General features: G+C 46.3%; 1 protein-coding gene across 1 annotated transcript in view; it reads left to right on the top strand.

Moving 5' to 3' along the window:
• The window catches only part of SIAH2 (siah E3 ubiquitin protein ligase 2), a gene marked incomplete at its 5' end in the record, with an annotated part of 31,336 nt that extends 22,044 nt beyond the window's left edge, over positions 1–9,292 (top strand). Inside the window, one exon of the mRNA XM_015424045.1 lies at positions 8,519–9,292. Within this exon, the coding sequence (XP_015279531.1) occupies positions 8,519–9,076 (558 nt within the window). The remainder of the gene's footprint in view (positions 1–8,518) is intronic.
• Between the last annotated feature and the right edge of the window lie 7,322 nt (positions 9,293–16,614).

Genomic DNA, 16,614 nt, shown 5'->3' with positions numbered 1-16,614 from the left:
GGGTGATACAGGCATGTCGGTGATGTCAGGGGTGACACTCTGGTTTTTGGCCAAAACTCTATGGTTTGAAACTCATTCTACCATAGAGTTTTGCCCAAAAACCAGAGCGTCACCCCCCCCCCGACATCACCAATGTGCCTAAATCACTTCCAGGTGACGTAGGCACACTGCATTTTGGGCAGTAACTCTCCCCCACCAGCCAGCTGGCCAGTGCCTGGAGGAGTGCTGGAAACCGGGGGATCCCCCACACACCAGGGGGATCTGGTAACCCTAGATGTACAAGCCCTTGCATGGTTGTGGTAAAAGGGTCAAACTGGATTCTTGATCCTTGTCTGGATGCATTTTTCCCTAAATGGAAATGCTTGAATTGCTAATAAACTTTGCACCCATATGCCCTAACATAAACTTTGGGTCACATTGATCTGACCACAGGTGAGATCTCTGTATTAGCAGTCCACAAGTTGGGGGCATTCAAGGAATTGTGGTAGAGGGAAATGTTTTGGAAATTCATCCCTTCCTCCCAAAATCCACTCCTTTCTGATTCTGTAAGCTCTCAGGGGCTTCAGCAGGCTTATGCTCCCCAACCCAGCCCACTTCTGTCCCCTTTTCTCCAATACTCTTTACTTTGTGTGTCCCTTGGAGCATACTCAGCTCATCTTAGGCCATAGAGTGGTTGTTTTTTTTCCCCTTTTGGTTAATGTACAGAACCCTGTTCTTCTGCATACCACATGTATGGGGAGGCTCCTATTTTGTCTTTGACTGGCCTGATTCTGTTGCTTTTGTGATTGGCCTGGGGACCAGCCACTTCGCTACTTAACTACATTTTCCCCAGTACATTTCATATTTTCCCCAAGGTATGTGATTTTCACATTTATGATTCATTCTCTCCACCCACCACCATCGTACATCCTACACACGCTCCACTGAACCAACTGACCCTTTGGCACATCAGTGTCTAACCGAAAACATCCCTGCTTCTTGGGGAGGAGCTGTTTATCTAGACAACTCTCTCTGGATCATCCTTTCTAGGCGGATGAGTCATACAATGATCATCGTCACAATTGCTGGCTGTGAGAGTGAAGTGATAAGAAAGGCATCAAAACAGGGTCAGATCCATTATACGTTATTAGCACTAAGATGCCACAATACAGAAGGTTCCTGTCTCCAGGACCATCTGGAGAGCCAGGCTGCTGCTGCTTCACTGGGGCTTCATCGATACCTGCCAGACTCTCCACAATGTGTCTCTGTCTCTCCAGGCGGTTTCAGAGATAGACAGGCAAGCTTTACGACTCGGGCTGCAAAGCCAAAGTCCTTTGACTGGGCTGTAAGAGAATCTCTTAAAACGGTTGATATATGGTGTAGGGCAAGGCTTGTAATCCAGGATGCGTGGGCTCTGTGCCAAAAAGCATTGCATTCCAAGGAAACTGAAACGTGGCACTGGCAATGCATTATTCACAAGTGGGCTTGCTTAAAAGGCTTCATTTGCATAGGTTGTATTCCCGTTTCCATTCAAAGAGAATGGACTGAGGGGAAGGTGGGGGGGGCAGTAAAAGTGCTGGGTCAGGGAAGAGAGGATTTAGAAGTTGGCAGAGATACAAACCTCTTTCAGAAGATATTTCAAGCATGTTTCACACACGTTCTGCATAAGATGGATATTATTGTGTTCCATTGCAACCATGAGGACTAGAAATTTGGTAATTTAATGGGACGAGTCATCAGTCCTGGCCTTAATACTATAACCACATGGGGGCCCAAGTCTTGGATTGTTTACAGAATTTTCCCTTCGCCCTTTAGCTTTTTTAAAATCTAATGTTGTGTTCTCACGTATTTTTTCCCTTTAATTATGGGACATTTATAACGGCACCTACCGCCTCATGCATTCATGCGAGCCTTTTGGAGCATTTACTGAACAGAAAACAATGCTTCAGCTTACCAATGTGCTGCACAATAGCTGCTTACAATTTTTTAGCCCCTCCATGCTTTGCCAAGGTTTAGGCCAGGTCACTTTAGTAAAAGCTTGTGTGCTTACTTGGTTCCAAACCAGGATGCAGCCCGAGGGTGCTGTGGAAGAGAGTTCAGCAGCTTACCTCTTTGAGAGAGCATTTCCCAAGTGCAGAGGTAGACTTCTCAGATGCCCTGGCCTGGGTAGCCCAGATTAGCCTGATCTCATCAGATCTCAGAAGCTAAGCAGTGTTCAGATGGAAGGCCTCCAAGGAATACCAGGGTTGTGACACAGAGGCAGGCAACGGCAAATCATATCTGACCGTCTCTTGCCTTGAAGACCCCACCAGGGGTCACCATAAGTCACCGGCGACTTGAGGTCAACAACAACAAAGACTTCTCCAAAATTTGTTGAGCAGCAAAACGCTTCTTTTCTTTCTGCAAATGTAGACGTCATTTTTGCCATGCATTGTAACATTATCCTTGGCAAGCTCAGCAAAAAAATTTTTTTCATACATTCTATGTATTACACAATTACTACTGTAGCTTAGCAGGCAAAACATAGTGGGCAGTGCCTCTATTGTATAATGCCCCTTGGCAAGATGGTGTGATAACCACTAGGCCAGAAAGGATTGAGCATAAACAAACAAACAAACAAAAAACCCTGGACGTGCATTAACTCTTACAAAATATCTGTCCCTATATATAATTGGATATATATAATTGCTTTTTCGCGTCCAACGTTCGATGCGCGCCAACAGTGGTTGGCCGCATAAACTGCCACTCAGAACTTCTCCCAATCCCCTGGCTGCGTTTGGACAGAAGGTCATTGGCTCTGTTGTCTCAGACCTGCCCACACAGGCTGCGCCCGCAAAGATTCACCTCACACAGTGCCCGGCTCCCTCAGACGACAGACACTCTGGCCCCACTCTGCTCATTTAGGAGGAGGGGCCACATACAACCCGCCCTGCTACACACCTGCCACCACTGACCCCGGGGTCCACTAGGCAGCCCAAGGAAGCGCGGAGGAGTCCCTCCTTGCACATGGGGAGGATCCACTTCTTCTCAAGGGGTCCATGGAGACCCAAGGAAAACCACAGGCCGCAGTTCAGCCAGGGTGGCTGGCAGACGGAGGGCCGCAGACTCACCATCCCGCCAATGCCGCAGCGTGGCTCCCGCCTGGCCTGCCCTCATAGGGCAGGAGGCCGCCCGGCCGCCCTGCTACCACCTCTGTGCTTCCGCTGGCTTCCACACGCTGACAGGAAGCAGGAAGTGGTCCTGGCCTCAGCCAGGAAACGTTCACTCGCCGCTGGGCCTCTGTGGCCTCTCCTGGCCCCCCCTTCACCTGCCCACCCAACGATCCAGATGGACAGGGGAAGTCCTCAAAAAAAAACCTTCCCCCACCCACCCACCAATCCAGATGGACGGGGGAAGCCCTCCAAAGCCCCCCCACTCCCCCCCCCTGATCTGGACAGATGGGGGAAGCCCTCACCCACCCTGCCCCTCCCTCTGTCCCACCCTCTTGCTCCACCAACAACCTCTTTGCCTTCTCTCCATCCCTCTCTCCCGCTTTTCCTTCCTTCCTTCGCCTTCTATCCCTCACTCTCTCTTCCTCCCGTTCTCCCTATCTCCCTTCATTCTTTCCCTCCCTCGCTCTTTCTCCCTTCCTCCCCATCTCTTTGACGTCTTCTCCCCCCTTTCATCCTCCCTCCATCTCTGCCTGTCTGTCTGTCTCTCTCTCCCCCCTCCCTTCTTCCTTCCTTTCTACCTTCCTTCCTTTCTCTCTCTCTCTCTTTCTCACCCCTTCTTTCTTTCCTTCCTTCCTTTCACCCACCCTTCCTACCTTTCCAGGGTCCGTTGTCTTCATCCACAATGGGCTTTGCTCCCTAGTTTAACATATTTCAAGTGCTCATTGTGTGGATGGTCTCTGTAATGTTTACAACAACCCAGTAAGGCAGGCCCAGTAATATTATTCCCATCGATGGGCCAAGAGACTAGTCTCTTCCTTGGTGTTTGCACAAGGGAACTGGGCCCTGAACAAATGGTTATTCTTGCATATGTGCCAATGAAGAACAGAGGGTAGGGAACATACACTGGGATGATGTGACAATTTGAGGGAAGAAATGCATTTTACAGAGACGGAAGGAAGCAACAGAAGGAGGTCGGTTTTGATGGCAGCCTTACGTAGCTCACAACGCGCATCCCACTCTCTAATGTTACAATTTAGTTTGGAAATCAAGACTCCCCGCTGATACGGGAGCAATATTGGTTGATGTGCAATTATTTGAAACTTGAAGAGTTTTGTAATTCAAAGTAACTAAGCAGCAGTTTTAAAAACTTCATTTGCTTTATTACAAACATTTAAAGCGCAGTCCCAGTGGCAGACGCATCCCATTTCTCAAGCTGCAGCCACCGCCGGGATTATGCTCTCTGAGCAATTCAGCGACTGCCATGAACTTCACGCAAGTCCTGCAAACCTAATTAATTTTTAACAGCTAGTGAGAATGTTCACAAGGTTTGGCACACAGCAGCCACCAGCCACTCAGAAATCACATGCCGATTTAAAAGCTTCCTTGCTAAAAGACTTTCTGTGTAGCCATCCGTTTCCAGTTAAGTATTTAAAGGCTAAGAAACTTCCTGAATCCCTTTGTGCATGTTAAGGGTGTCTGCAGAGCCCAGATTTAATATTGAGCTCAATGTAAGTAAACATTTAGATTCTGAATTCAAGGTCTACAACACTAGTTTTATCAACATGAGAAATGACTTTAAAATGCTTTTAACATAACGCACAAGGGGGATCTTTTACCATTTTTAATAAACCAAATTAGCTGCCTGTGACTCTTTTTTCTCAAAAGAAAGGCACACAGTTCATTTGCCATGCAGTCATCTCGGTTTCACCAGCAAGGGGGGCTGGAAAACATACAACACCGTGAGTCAAGTGTATCTACATGTTGCTGGGTGGGGGGTGGTCAGCAACCCAGTGTCCCACTGAGTTTGACTCAGAGACAGTGCTGTTGAGTGGGTGACGTTAGATCTGAGCACCGGAGTGCTAGATTCAGATTTCTGCTGTGCGTTCGTTTCTCTGTCTGTAAAATGGCCATGTAAAATTTGGAAAACGCAACAGTGGCCACAGGATTGGAAAAGTTCAGTATACATTCCGATCCCAAAGAAGGGCAATGCCAAGGAATGTTCAAACTATCGCACAATTGCACTCATATCACACGCTAGCAAGGTCATGCTCAAGATCCTACAAGCTAGGCTTCAACAGTACGTGGATAGAGAACTACCAGAAGTACAAGCTGGGTTTCGAAGAGGTAGAGGAACGAGAGATCATATTGCCAACATTCGCTGGATTATGGAAAAAGCAAGAGAGTACCAGAAAAATATCTACTTCTGCTTCATTGACTATGCTAAAGCCTTTGACTGTGTGGATCACAACAAACTATGGCAGGTCCTTAAAGAGATGGGAGTACCAGACCACCTCACATGTCTCTTGAGAAACCTGTATAAGGGCCAAGAAGCAACAGTTAGAACCGGATATGGAACAACTGATTGGTTCAGCATAGGAAAAGGAGTACGACAAGGATGTATATTGTCGCCTTGCTTATTTAATATATATGCAGAGTACATCATGCGAAATGCTGGCCTGGATGAATCACAAGCGGGAATTAAGATTGCTGGGGAAAAGATCAACAACCTCAGATATGCAGACGATACCACTCTAATGGCAGAAAGTGAAGAGGACCTAAAGAGCCTCTTGCTCAGAGTAAAAGAGGAGAGCGCAAAAGTGGGCTTGAAGCTCAACATCAAAAAAACTAAGATCATGGCATCCGGCCCCATCACTCCTTGGCAAATAGAAGGGGAAGCTGTGGAAGTAGTGACAGACTTCACGTTCCTGGGATCCCAGATCACCGCAGACTGTGACTGCAGCCATGAAATTAAAAGACGCCTGCTCCTTGGGAGGAAAGCGATGGCGAACCTAAACAGCATGATAAAAAGTAGAGACATCACCCTGCCAACAAAAGTCCGCATGGTCAAAGCAATGGTATTCCCAGTAGTCATGTATGGCTGCGAGAGTTGGACTATAAGGAAGGCCGAGCGCCGAAGAATAGATTCTTTTGAACTATGGTGCTGCACGGAGAAGACTCTTGAGAGTCCCTTGGACTGCAAGAAGATCAAATCAGTCCATCCTAAAAGAAATCAACCCTGACTGTTCCCTGGAAGGCCAGATAATGAAACTGAAGCTCAAATACTTTGGCCACCAAATGAGAAGGGAGCACTCACTGGAGAAGACCCTGATGCTGGAAAAGATTGAACGTCAAAGAAGACGGGGACGGCAAAGGATGAGATGGTTGGACAGTGTCATGGATGTAACGAACATGAAATTGAGCGGGCTTCGGAGGACGGCGGAAAACAGGAGGGCCTGGCGTGATCTTGTCCATGGGGTCGCAAAGAATCGGACTCGACTGTGTGACTGAACAACAACAAAATGGCCATGACAATGAAGAGCCTTGCACCAGTGTTCTGAGTACAATGCACTTCACAATGCTTCTTTTGCCTAGTACGTGCTGTGCTCAGATCAAACAGTGCTTGGTTGAGACTTTTTTTTTTTAAGTGCCGTGATGTCTTAATTGAGCACTTTATTAAATTGCAGTTTGTTTCTTGCCTACATGCCGGGGATTCTAAACCAGGATCTCTAGAATCCTGGTGCGCAGGTGAAAAACAAACGACAGTTTATTAAAGCACCCACTGCAAGTGCTGCAACAAATTTGGGTTAGCCAGTTCAAACCAACAAGGCTTTCATCTTGGGGCCCTGAGAGGGAGGTCATTCAGACCAGGATTTCGCAGGCCAGTTTCCAACTTCTTTGCCCTTCCTGACTGCAGCCTCTGTCTTGTGCACAGCTCACACCAACCTAGCACAACCCTGTTTACTCAAAAGTTCAGTGTGACTGATGTGTCGGTGAGTGTATTCAGAATTGCAGCTTTAACCAATATACTGGAGCAGTGCCACATTGCACTGCTACTTAGTTCTTGATTAAAACAGGTAATAATGTTGTACAAACTGCTGTTCAAGCTGTTACGGTTAATTTTGCGGCCATAAAAATTATGGAAGGAATGCAAGGCCTTTTCATTCCAGAAAGATCTGAATAGTCAAGGGATTTCTAGTGGTAACATCATTAATATTTAATTTTTTTTAATATTTGACTTATATTTTGAAATGCTACTGCTTGAATTGGGCACTACACCGCTTAGCATGTTAAATGAGAACTTGGGAGAGGTTCAAATCCCCACTCTTTCATGAAGCTAACTGGGTGGCCCTGAGCCAGTCAGTCTGTTAGCCTAACCTACTTTACAGGGTTGTTGTGATGATAAAAGAGAGCAGAACCACAGAGTTCCCTCCTTCCCACCCTCCCTCCTTCCTTCTCAAAGATGGCACCAGTACCAAGAACGTGGCATTTAAATGTAATTGCTCAATTTAAAGCCAGATGATTGGCAATCAGGATCTACTGAGAAGGATGGAATGGGAGGCAATTATATTCTCACAGCCAGAGGGAGGGAAGAGAGCAGTTTAGGGCAGTAAGTAAAAGGTCTCCATGATCAAAGTTAGTGAAAGTCCTCTTTATACAGTCTTGAGTTGTGGGGTAACTGCAGGGGGGAGAGGATGGGTCTGTACAGGCCTCTCAAACCCCACCCAGCCATCACAATGGCATCCTGTTGACCATAGCAGTGTAATGGCTGCTTTTCTGATTGTTACATTTAAAGCAGTAGTCTCCAACGTAGTCCCAATGGCAACTATTTTGTTAGGGGTCCTGCTGTCCCACATGGCACAGCCAGTTTGTCTCTCTGTTTGCCTTTGCAACAAAGAAGTTAAGGTATGAGAGGGTATTGTTGAGGGCGGTTTCTGGAAATTGTAGTCTGTTAAGTTTTAATCTGCTTTCATCACAACTTTTTATATTCTAGTTTTATGGTTTTATTTATCACTGTATTTTGTGGCTTCGCAACTTGTAATGGCCGATGGCTATATACAATATTTGACTGACTGGTGGTGCCCACTACAGTTTCTCAAACGCCCAAAAGTGTCCACAGTCTAAGAAAAAGTGGAGAACCCCTGATTTAAAGGCGTGGCCCATCCCACCCAATCATTAATCCTGGCCTGACAGTGATTATGCCATAATAGATCATGTTAGTGGCCAACCTGTACAATCTGAGTTTTTGAAAGTAATCTGTGGGGGGAAAGCAGCTTGTAATCTGCTGCTCTAACATTTATTGATCATATTTATAGCCTGTTTTTCCAATGCTTAGCTCCCAAAGAAGCTCAAGAGGCACATCTTAAAAGGCATGATAATCTTAGTACCAAAACCCAGACCAAACAAGGTGATAAGTATTTACGTGTCAACGTGGACAGATCTATATTTACATAAAATGATACCCCGTATCTATTCATGAGAACATGTATCCTTCCTGCAGGATTTGTCAGACCTGAGACATGACTGTTTTGAAGACCAGACAAAACTTAAAACCAACTTCTAAAGAAACCCTCGCCTTAACAACCTTGCTCTGTTTTCTTTCCTTGCAGTATGCCACCACGGGCTGTTCGCTGACACTCCATCACACGGAAAAGCCAGAGCACGAAGACATTTGTGAATACCGCCCGTACTCCTGTCCATGTCCTGGTGCCTCTTGCAAATGGCAGGGCTCGTTAGAAGCGGTCATGTCTCACCTCATGCACGCCCACAAGAGCATCACCACCCTGCAAGGAGAAGACATTGTCTTCCTCGCCACAGACATTAACCTGCCGGGGGCCGTCGACTGGGTGATGATGCAGTCTTGCTTTGGGCACCACTTCATGCTTGTGCTGGAGAAGCAGGAGAAGTATGAGGGCCACCAGCAGTTCTTTGCCATCGTCCTGCTGATCGGCACGCGCAAGCAAGCGGAGAACTTTGCCTACAGACTCGAACTGAATGGCAACCGGCGGAGGCTGACCTGGGAGGCCACGCCACGGTCCATCCATGACGGTGTGGCGGCGGCCATCATGAACAGCGACTGTCTTGTTTTCGACACTGCCATAGCTCACCTTTTTGCAGACAATGGAAACCTTGGGATCAACGTCACTATTTCTACATGCTGTCCGTGATGCCTCTTGTGTAATTAGTGAGACGGATGTGGTTGTCTGGACATAGTGTTTTTTTCATTCATGGTTTTTAAAATGTATTCAACTATGTCTTCGTAAGTAGTAGGGTTCTTCCTTAGCCTACCATTTTGTAACTCCTCCCCGCGCCCCACCCCCTTGGGTTCTTTGTTAACGCACAGATCACAGGGCAGTAAACTGATGGAAGGCAAGTTTATCCTGTTAACCGGGGGGGGAAAGTAGGAGTTTATTTGTTAAACACATTGGCTGTGTTTTTTAAGAGATGGAAGTTTTGTTTAACATACAGCCAAAAAAAAAGGCAGCTTATGGCTGTGCAGGATGAGGTGGTGAGAATCTTGAAGCTAAAATGGTCCATACAGTTTTGGAATTCTCCTGCCACAACTCCTTGTATGCTGACTCCCTAGTAATAATTAATTATTATCATTATTATCGCATGGCAGTGTGTGTAGTAGAGCCAGGAGATCCTAAGATTGTTCGACAGACAGAGGTTCTAGCTCTTTTAGTATGCACCACTAGGTGGCGAGCTAGACTTTGTTTTTAAGAGACGTTTCAGTGGTGGTTTGCCATTGCCTGCCTCTGTGTCACGCCCCTGGTATTCCTTGGAGGTTGCCCTTCCAGATACTATCCAGGGCCGACAATGCTTAGCTTCCGAGATCTGATGGGATTGGGCTAGCCTGAGCTGTTCAGGTCAGGGCTGACACCCTAGCACCAAAAGGAGAGCGCCCCATCCCTGCTGTTATTTTTCTGCGTACAGAAAAATTTGTAATGGTGGGGGAGCATTAAAAAATGCAGTCCTCCGCCTGCAGTGGAACACCATCACTTTAGGATTCTACTAGCTTGTTCTGCTACAGTCACAGCTGCCTCTGAGGTGGAAAATGTGGACATTCTCCATACTGGCCTCATAAACAAGAATTGCAGGGTGGAATTGGGAAAGATCTGCTTTACTGGTTAAGACAGTGAAACGGGAACAGAAGGCACTTTGCCCTCGTTGCTGTGCTTCTCTTGGTTATTTATTTATTTTAAATAGGTTTGCCCTGTTACAAGAAAACAGTCTCATTGGCCTGCAAAATGTTTGACCCTCTTTGTCATCCATCCATTTCAGCAAGAGCTGAAGAGGCTCAGTGCTTTTGTGAGAGCTGCTTTGGTCTGGGTTGCAAAAAAAAAAAAAGCCCTGAGATGTTTTTGAGCTGTTAAAAGTAGACCCCATCTATAAATATGTTCCGGTTGTTTACATGTGGCTGCCCTTTGGGAAGACATACTTGACATCGACATTGTAAAGACTGGCTAAAATAACACGTTACCAGCCTGTGTCTTGTCCTTTTTGCTATTTAAGCTTTTTTTTCCTTGTTGTTGCCATATTTACTCTAGTTTTTTAAATAAATATTTTGCAAAAATAACTGGGCAGGCTGTTCAGTTGTCTAGAAAAACAACTTGCTCATCGGTCAAAGAACACCACCAGAGCCCTGCTAAGGTTGACTTCCGTTGGCTAGACACCCCAAGATATAACTCAGTGGTAAACCACATGCTCTGCCTTCATAAAACTGCTGGCTAAAAAGGAATCTCGGGGAACACAGGGGGGGGGGGGGAACCTCCATTTGGAACCATGGAAACACTACTGGTCTGATAGACTGGATCTTAGTGTCAGGTAGCAGTTCTGTCTCTTTCTGTCCTGCCATTTTTCCTTTGCGCTGCATGGTTTGGTCTCCCAAGTACGCCTTATAACATTCCACTTCCTGCCCCCCAACACCATTGACACTGCTTCAAACAGGTATCACTCAGGCCTGATTTACACCTGTGGGAGAATGAGGTGTTAGATCGTTGAAGTGGTTAAACGGGCTGCATCACAGGGAAGAGCAGTGGTAGAGCATCTGCTTTGCAAGCAGAAGGTCCCAGGTTGGATCCTTGGCATCCCCAGTTAAAATGATCAGGTAGTAAGTGAAGTAAAAGACCTCTACCCAGGATACTGAACAGCTGCTGGAAGTTAGAGTAGGCAGTACTGACCTTGATAGACAAGTGAGATGACTCAGGATAAGGCGACTTCCGACTGCAAGTGATGGATTCCATGGCTAAATACTTCTCTGCCTAAATAGCATCACTGGAACAGAAAACCAGCAGAGCAAGGAGAAAGCTTCTACCCACTCTAGTTGTTTATTGTGCTGGGGGGGGGGGGGTCTGTTTGCAGGGAGTTTTTAACATAGGGAATATTCCAAAATGTGAACCTCCATGATCTTCTACCGACAGCAGTGGAGGCCGTTTTACCACCTTCAACAACCCTAAAGAATAGTGTCTCTGTGTATGCACTGCATTCCTGGAAAATGCTCAGCTCAGAATACAAGGTTCTGTCTCCATTTTATCCTTACAACAACCATGTAAGTTAGGTTAGGCCAAGAGCGACCTTCTTGATTGACAGGATCTGCAGTCCTAGTCCAGTCCACTGACTGCTAGACCACACTGGCTTTTGGTGCCCCATAATGGCTTAGGAGCTGAGCTATGAACAGGGAAGTACTCGACTGGAAGTTTGCCTGTGCCAGGAACTTACTAAGCAAGCCACTGTCAGCCTCCACCACTACCCCATCTGCAACATATAGATAATAGTTAATGGACTGTTATAAGATTTGCACAAAGTAATGTTGAATGCTTGAAAGCATTATGTAGTGTTAACCATTAACAGCCCCCAAGTTCCCATGTGGCCAACGCCTTGCCCTTCAGCATCTATATCGTATTGTGGCAAGTTAGCCAACTAATGCAGAGCCTGTGGTGCACGGCTCCTCCCTGTGTTCTTACACCTGATTGGTATATAAGTCCAAACACAAGCAGCCCATTTTGGCCCACTGGAAATCTCCCCTCCCCTGCGAATATTAAGTGTCCCGCTGCCTTTCTTTAAACATTTGGATAGGCTTGTAAGAAAGGACAGCAGTTGGAATAGGGCAGAACAAATGGAGAACTGTTCATTGTCCTTTGATCTTATGCAGTTCAGCAGTCCTTGCTATGTTATGTGTCTTCCACAAGATTATCCACACCGTTGGAGCACAACAGTCCCTAAACCAGGTAATGAGGGCGCGTGATCTAGTGTTATATTGCTCTGGTCTTCGGTGCTCCATGCAAAGTGAGAATGGTGGTATAACTGGGGTGGTGGATCCTTTGCCAGCCTAGAAGCCCTGGAAGATGCCTGACCTTGGCCACCTCCTGGACCCAGCCATGATCTTGCATATATTCCACGATACAGAGTGCAAGTGCAGCAACTCATAGTGGGTACAAAATTCAGTCTCCTGAGAATCTCAGGTTTTACACTGACTCACATGTGTTGTAAAATCTCAGAAGGCCAAGGAAGGGGACGTCTCTGGGTGGCATTTCCTTGATCAGTTAAGTGGGGCTACAGTGCCCTGCATAGTTGTGCCCCTTCCCCTGAATAGCACAATTAAGCCAATAAGCACACTGATAAGATACGCAGATGGCAGAACGTTCGCTGGTGTGGCCTTTGGGGTTTTAGTCAATGATGCCTCACTTTGCTGCCAGTACAGAGGAAGAACAACTGTTGTTTGACATTGCCAGATGTCACCTCAGCCTGTTGGCATTTGTAAGTCCAAAAGGTGGCAGGAAGAATGTTGCACTATCTCCCCGTTTCATATTTCCGGCTGTGCATCTTTCTTAGTGTGTCACTCTGCACAGACATCCCCTTTGCCTCTTCCAGCCTAAAGAATATCAGAAACCCACAAACCCAGATGCTGAGTATTCTTGGTTTCCTCCATTTGGTGTAATGTTTCCGTTTTTAGAGTGCTTGGAATGTTGGCCAAGATAGGTTACGACCACCTTTGCCTCCTAAAAAAATATGTGACTTTTGAAGGACTTGGCAGAACTTCTCCAGTTGTCATTGACTTATTCCCTGTGATAGGCAGGTGCCCCTTTGATTTCCTCCCAGCCCCTATTCTTGTTCTAATTACAGTAAAATCTAACAGTTTAGTCCTTCCCACATGCCTAGCACTACCTCTTATGAAAAAGTGGGTTTAAATATCCTTCTGTGAAACGGTTCCCTCACAAACATTTATATCTAGTTGCTTTTATTATGCTGGAGTCCAAAACCATCTACTCTTATTACTGACAAAAATTCCACACATTTGTTACCCTGAATCATGCTGTGTTAGAACCTGCCAAACAATAACAGTGGGTACTGTCAACCAATGTTCCCTCTAAGCTGTGGAGTCCTGTGAGCAGAAATTCTACTTTGTGAGCAACTGGCATTAAAGTTGCTTGGCTGCTGCATAAAATTAGTTTGCTCTGGAGCCATCTTTCCTGAGCTAAGACAAAAATGTGTGAGCTGGAGGCTAAAAAACGGTGAGCTAGCTCACACTAACTCAGCTTAGAGGGAACACTGCTGTCAACTGAAAGTCTTTAAAAAGGCTTTCGATACACAAAAAGACACATCAGGGAGTTATGAGACTCAGTCCATTAAAAAAGTGATTCTAGTGGCTAATGCCTAATTCAGAGCAAGATTAAAGTTCAGCGGCACCTTGGAAGACCAACCATATCTCCAGGGTGAAAGCTTTCATGAGTCAAAGCTTCCTTCGTCGGATACCCTAGAAGCGCTCTTATTGATCTTTAAGGTGGCTCCTGCTCTTCTACAGCAGACCAACACAGCTGGTCACCTAAAACTTATTCATAGCAACATACTAAATTCAGATTACCATATTAAGGGAGGTAGCTGTGAAACAAACTTTCTTAAGACGGCCACACCGGCCTAATGCTCTGACACAGGCTGAAAACTAGCAAGGACCTCTTAACCTTACATGAGAAGAATGTTTAACGTTTTTAGAGTACTTTATGACATTCAAAAGCATTTCACATGCACATATCGTGACATCAGTAACAGAGTCCCAGAGGCAGAAAGTGACCCCTCAAGAAGTGGTGTCCTAGTTTAAGATTAAGCCTGTCACCCGGTCTTTCTTGCATTTTTTTCTTTGCAGTAGAACCGAACTGCCCTTCTGCAGTTGTTTGCTTTCCATGATAAATTACTTGCCACTTTGACGGGAATAGAAAGCTTCTCTGACAGTTCATCTGGAGAGACACACCATGAGTAAAACATCAAGAATACGATGTTTAAAAAGTTCCCTGGATCTTTCCCAGCATCTTGAGAACTCCACATTTGCCCATCTCTGCTCCTGGCTTATCTGATTCATGGACTAGTTTTGCGGTTTCTGGACATTTGCTGCTCACAACAGCAGTTCAGCAACTAAGGGTCAAGGTCAGATTTGACTGAAAGTTAGGTTTCCTTTTTTGGTTTTCAAATCCTGCACTAAAATAGAAGCCTGTTTTTCTGCATGGCAGTTGGTAAAATCACTTCTGTATTTGATTTGATGGGACAGTGCAGAAAAAAAATGTGCCTACGCTTACTTGAAAGAGCCCATTTTTTTAGTTTTGAACTGTTTCAAATTGTTCACACAACTCCAATGGCAGAGATAAAATGGCAGCGTTGATGCCTGTGCAGGGTGTGGAGGAAGGAGATCTTTGGGGGCATGTGTTTTCATTTGCTTGTGTGTGTGTTATTTGCCTGGGGTAGATTTACTGGACCACGAGGGCTGCAAGATTCCTAGAACCCGGAGAGCCTTTAAATTGTGACACCGGCTCAGGAGCCTTTAAATTGTGACACTGTCCTTAGAATAGCTACTGACTACTGTACATTCCAAAAGTGACCTCACCAGGATATTGAAAGCAAGGATGCCAACACAGCAATGCCTGCAGCTGCTCTTCCCTGTCACCTCCCAGGATGGTGTTTGCATTTATCTCTGGAGGAGCCAGAGGGACAAACATGGAGGTGTCAATGGACAAACATCACCTTTTGACCATATCAATGCAGAGGATAACTGAGCGCAACCTACGGCATAAGAAAAGAATGCCAATAACTTCCTAAGGGATGTTTCCAGGCCAGAATGAGAACCATCTGAGCAGGCAGAGAGCCTGCCACGTCCCCAGCAGACGCGTCAAGCTTTGTAAAGAGGGAAGTACCACTATTCCTGAACTCTTTCCGTACCCTGTTCACGTTGGGTTTCCCCATTTAAGTACTTATTTCCTTCCTCTTCATCTCAAAAACCAACTCATTTGCAAATCTCTTCATAGGTCTGCTTGATCGCTTGAATGCACGTCATTTGATCGCCCTTGGTGACTGGCAGCTGAATGTGTGAAAGGGTGCTTTTGAAATGCATCGTGATGATCGAAGCGATATGGCAGTTTGATTTATGGTGTTTAATATGTGATAACTTGTTCATGAGCCTGAACTGGATAGCCCAGGCCTGGTCTCGGAAGATAAGCTGGGTTGGCCCTGGTCAACGTTTGGATTGGAGGCCACCAAGGAAGTCCAGGGTTCTTATGCAGAGGTAGGCAATGGCAAACCACCTCTGAATGTCTCTTGCCTTGAAAACCATGCAGGGTTGCCAGCCTGATCTCATCAGAACTCAGAAGCTAAGCAGGGTCGGCCCTGGTTAGTACTTGGGTGGGAGCAGGGGTCATTTTGTAGAAAAAGAGCTGCAGGAGCTCATTAGCATAACTTATTAGCATAATGCCACACCCCCTGACATCACCGGACGTGTGCACCAGCCCCTCTGACAGACAGAAGCACCTGGGATCCATTCTTTTCCCCCTCTCCCTTCCCTTCGCCTCCAAGTCAGGCGAAGGAAAAGGGGAGGGGGAGGATCTCAGGCGCTTCTGCCTGACAGAGGGGCTGGCGTGCCCACAGCCAGCCTGGATGAATTATAGAATCATAGACTCATAGAGTGGGAAGGGACCTCCAGGGTCATCTAGTCCAACCCCCTGCACAATGGAGGAAATTCACCAATACCCCCCACACACCCCAGTGACCCCTGTTCCACGCCCAGAATATGATAATAAAAAAAACCCTACAGGATCACTGGGGTCCAAACTGGCCTGGAGAAAAATTGCTTCCTGGCCCCAAAGTGGCGATCAGCATTTCCCTGGGCGTGTAAGAAAGGGCAACCCTTCCTGCTCCACCTCTTGTGATTTGCCAAAGTTCACACAATCAGCATTATGATCCTTTTAAAGTTGAAAGCATGATATAAATGCAAAGGACTATTTGTAAGATTATCTGTAAGACACAAGACCAGGACGCATCTCACTTCTGGCAATCACTTGGAGAGACCCTATCACTCAGCTTCCACTGCCCCCCACACACACCACGCTGGAATAAGAACATAATATCAGGCCACAGCACAATGCAATAAAGCCCCTACAACTGTATACAGAAATACTGAGCTTCCTTACCATTTGGCACAACTAGCCCACCACACAACCAGGATCAAGACTCCTAAGTGGACCAACAGACAGGCATACACTCCTTTGAGAAACTGAGTATTACATTACAACACCTCTGGAACATTACAGATCAGTAGAGGCAGCACTGCACAGTGGTCAGAGTTGCAGATTGATGTGGGGAGACCCAGGTTTGTATTCTCACTCTGCTGGCTGAGTGACCCCGGGCCAAATCTCCCCTTCTCTACCTAACCTACCCCACAGGG

The sequence above is a fragment of the Gekko japonicus genome, unplaced genomic scaffold, assembly GCF_001447785.1.
Source record: "Gekko japonicus isolate JY-2015 unplaced genomic scaffold, Gekko_japonicus_V1.1 scaffold618, whole genome shotgun sequence".
Taxonomy (NCBI): domain Eukaryota; kingdom Metazoa; phylum Chordata; class Lepidosauria; order Squamata; family Gekkonidae; genus Gekko; species Gekko japonicus.
The sequence above is the reverse complement of the archived record's forward strand: the minus strand, read 5'-3'. Positions and strand labels throughout refer to the sequence as shown.